The sequence below is a fragment of the Syzygium oleosum genome, unplaced genomic scaffold, assembly GCF_021117445.2.
Source record: "Syzygium oleosum isolate NSW1041296 unplaced genomic scaffold, Sole_v2.1 Sole_v2.28, whole genome shotgun sequence".
Lineage (NCBI taxonomy): Eukaryota > Viridiplantae > Streptophyta > Magnoliopsida > Myrtales > Myrtaceae > Syzygium > Syzygium oleosum.
The window spans coordinates 2,579,794-2,581,991 of record NW_026607512.1 but is presented as its reverse complement, the minus strand read 5'-3'; the positions used below and the strand labels follow the sequence as shown (position 1 = coordinate 2,581,991).

Sequence of the window (2,198 nt, the reverse complement as noted above, 5' to 3'; positions counted from 1 at the left end):
GGGCCATTGATTTGTTGATTGTTAACCCTATCTCTTGAGAATGGTTGCATGTGGTAGCCAATGTTGGATGGTTACAATGTTATGACTATGTTATGATTTAATGCAGTATTGCATGTAATTCCTACATGACTATTTTATGATTTAATGCATGACTCATATGATGCTCAACCAGTCAAGGTTAAATGGCATCCTGGAAAGAGGCATTCACCGCAAAGTGAACTGAGCCTTTAACCAACTTGTATGTAAGTTTGTTGGTAGAAGAGGTCAAAATGGGAAATCACACCTCTTCTACTTACAACAAAGTAGGGTGGTATAACACACGGGTTGAATTCTATAAACAGATAGGACTCAATATAACCTAGTATAGTTGAAGAACAAGGTGAACAAATTGAAAAAGCAATATGGTAGTTTTAAGAAGCTTCTTTCACAATCTAGATTTAGCCGGGATAATGTAAATAAAACAATTGTTATCAATGATCCAAGTATATGGGAACCTCACATCAATGTATCATTTAACTTTTGGTCATTTTGAGATCATTGTAGATGTAAATTTTAAGAGGTTTGATTATGTTGCTAACATATGTCATCATTGTGCAAATTGCAGAATAATAGCGAATTGGGCAAAATTCAAGAATGATGGGTTTCCTAAGTATCCCGAGCTGTGTATTGTATTTGGTGATACATATGTTACTGGGGAGCATGCAGCAAGAAATGCCGAAGATTTGATGGAGTCGGAGGAAAATGACAATGGTGGTGGTGATGCAAACGGTGATCCAGAGGACATCAGTGAACACCACATTGATAAGGGAGTCTTTACATCTGACAATATTGCTACTTCAGTTCATGACAAGCACGAGTTAAATAGGACTCCAAAGACCAAGAAGAGAAGAAAGAGTAACTCATTTGATGTTGCAGGCACCTGCAAAGCCATACAAGAGATGATCAAATCTAAGGCAAGTCAATCTCTGAGTGGCTCTGCCACCTCACAAGTCACATCACCACCTGTAGACCCATTCTTCGTATCTGCTGTGATTGATGTCCTAGTTAGCATGCCTAAGTTGGAGCAAGATATTTACAACAAAGCAGTGGAACGAGCATACGTTAGTGCTACATTGAGGGAGGATTTCATCAAATCCCCAACGGAAAGGAGAAATGGACTTCTCCAATGTCTTAAGTAGATGTTGCGAAATGTACTACGGATTGCGTGGGATTTTTATATTTGGTTTCATTTTACTCTTTGAATTATGTTATTGGTTGTTATTTGTTTTTTAAAGATATTCATGTTGAGACTCTTGTAATTGCGTAGTGGCATGGGTATGATGGATTGCATGGGATTTTTATATTCGTTTTGCTTTTACTCTACGACTTATGTTATTAGTTGTTATTGGGTTTTTTTTTTTTTTGAGATATCTATGTTGATGTTCTTGTATTTGTGTGATGGCATAGGCACTATGGAAGGGGGACCAAATATAGTGTCTAATGCATGGGCGAGTAGCACCAGTTGAACAGTACTTCGATAAGTTTGATCTTGACAAAATGATAGCATGGTTGTCCATTATTACAGTGGACATGTATGCGCATACAAAAGAACCTATTAGGGACAGTAAATTGTCAGGCCCCGAGTGGGTAAATGAGGTTGTTTATGGACATTTAGATAGAATATATGAAGCCTTCATGTTGGAGAGACATGTTTTTCTGAACCTATGTGATTTAATGAGGGCAAGAGGTTGGTTGAAAGATAGTCAGTATATTAGGGTAGATGAACAAGTTGGGTTCTTCTTATCTTTAGTTGGTCACAAGTACTTCATTAGAGATTTATGTGATAAATTCCAACGTTTAGGAGAAACAATTAGCAAGTATTTCACTATAGTGTTGAAAGCAGTTCTCAAACTGTCAAAATAAGTTATCAAACCACCTTCCTTTGATGAAGTACAGAGGAGATTCTTATGGATCCTAACCATAAACGCCACTTCAAGGTTTGATTTTCGTATCGATTTTATACCATCAAGTACATGTAGTTGATAATCTTGTATAACACTAGACTTTTATAAAATCATTGGGCTGCGTAGGTGCTATTGATGGCCCCCATATTAATGCTTCCATTCCTATGTCAAAGCAGATCCCATTTAGAGGCAGGAAAGGAAGTACCACCCAGAATGTGATGTGTGTTTGGTCATTTGATATGAAATTTACTTTCA

The 2,198-nt window shown here is 37.2% G+C and overlaps 1 protein-coding gene across 1 annotated transcript; it reads left to right on the top strand.

The window, feature by feature from the left end:
* The first annotated feature begins 355 nt into the window (after positions 1 to 355).
* On the top strand, positions 356 to 1,296 carry LOC115663365 (uncharacterized). Its single transcript, XM_030585377.2, has one exon. It carries the CDS (start codon positions 474 to 476, stop codon positions 1,176 to 1,178), a length of 705 nt encoding a protein of 234 aa, XP_030441237.1. The 5' UTR covers positions 356 to 473; the 3' UTR covers positions 1,179 to 1,296.
* The last annotated feature ends 902 nt before the right edge of the window (positions 1,297 to 2,198 follow it).

What these genes read in the sequence shown, in the direction of transcription:
- LOC115663365 (XM_030585377.2), top strand. Translation starts at nt 474, where the DNA reads ATGATCCAAGTATATGGGAACCTCACATCAATGTATCATTTAACTTTT.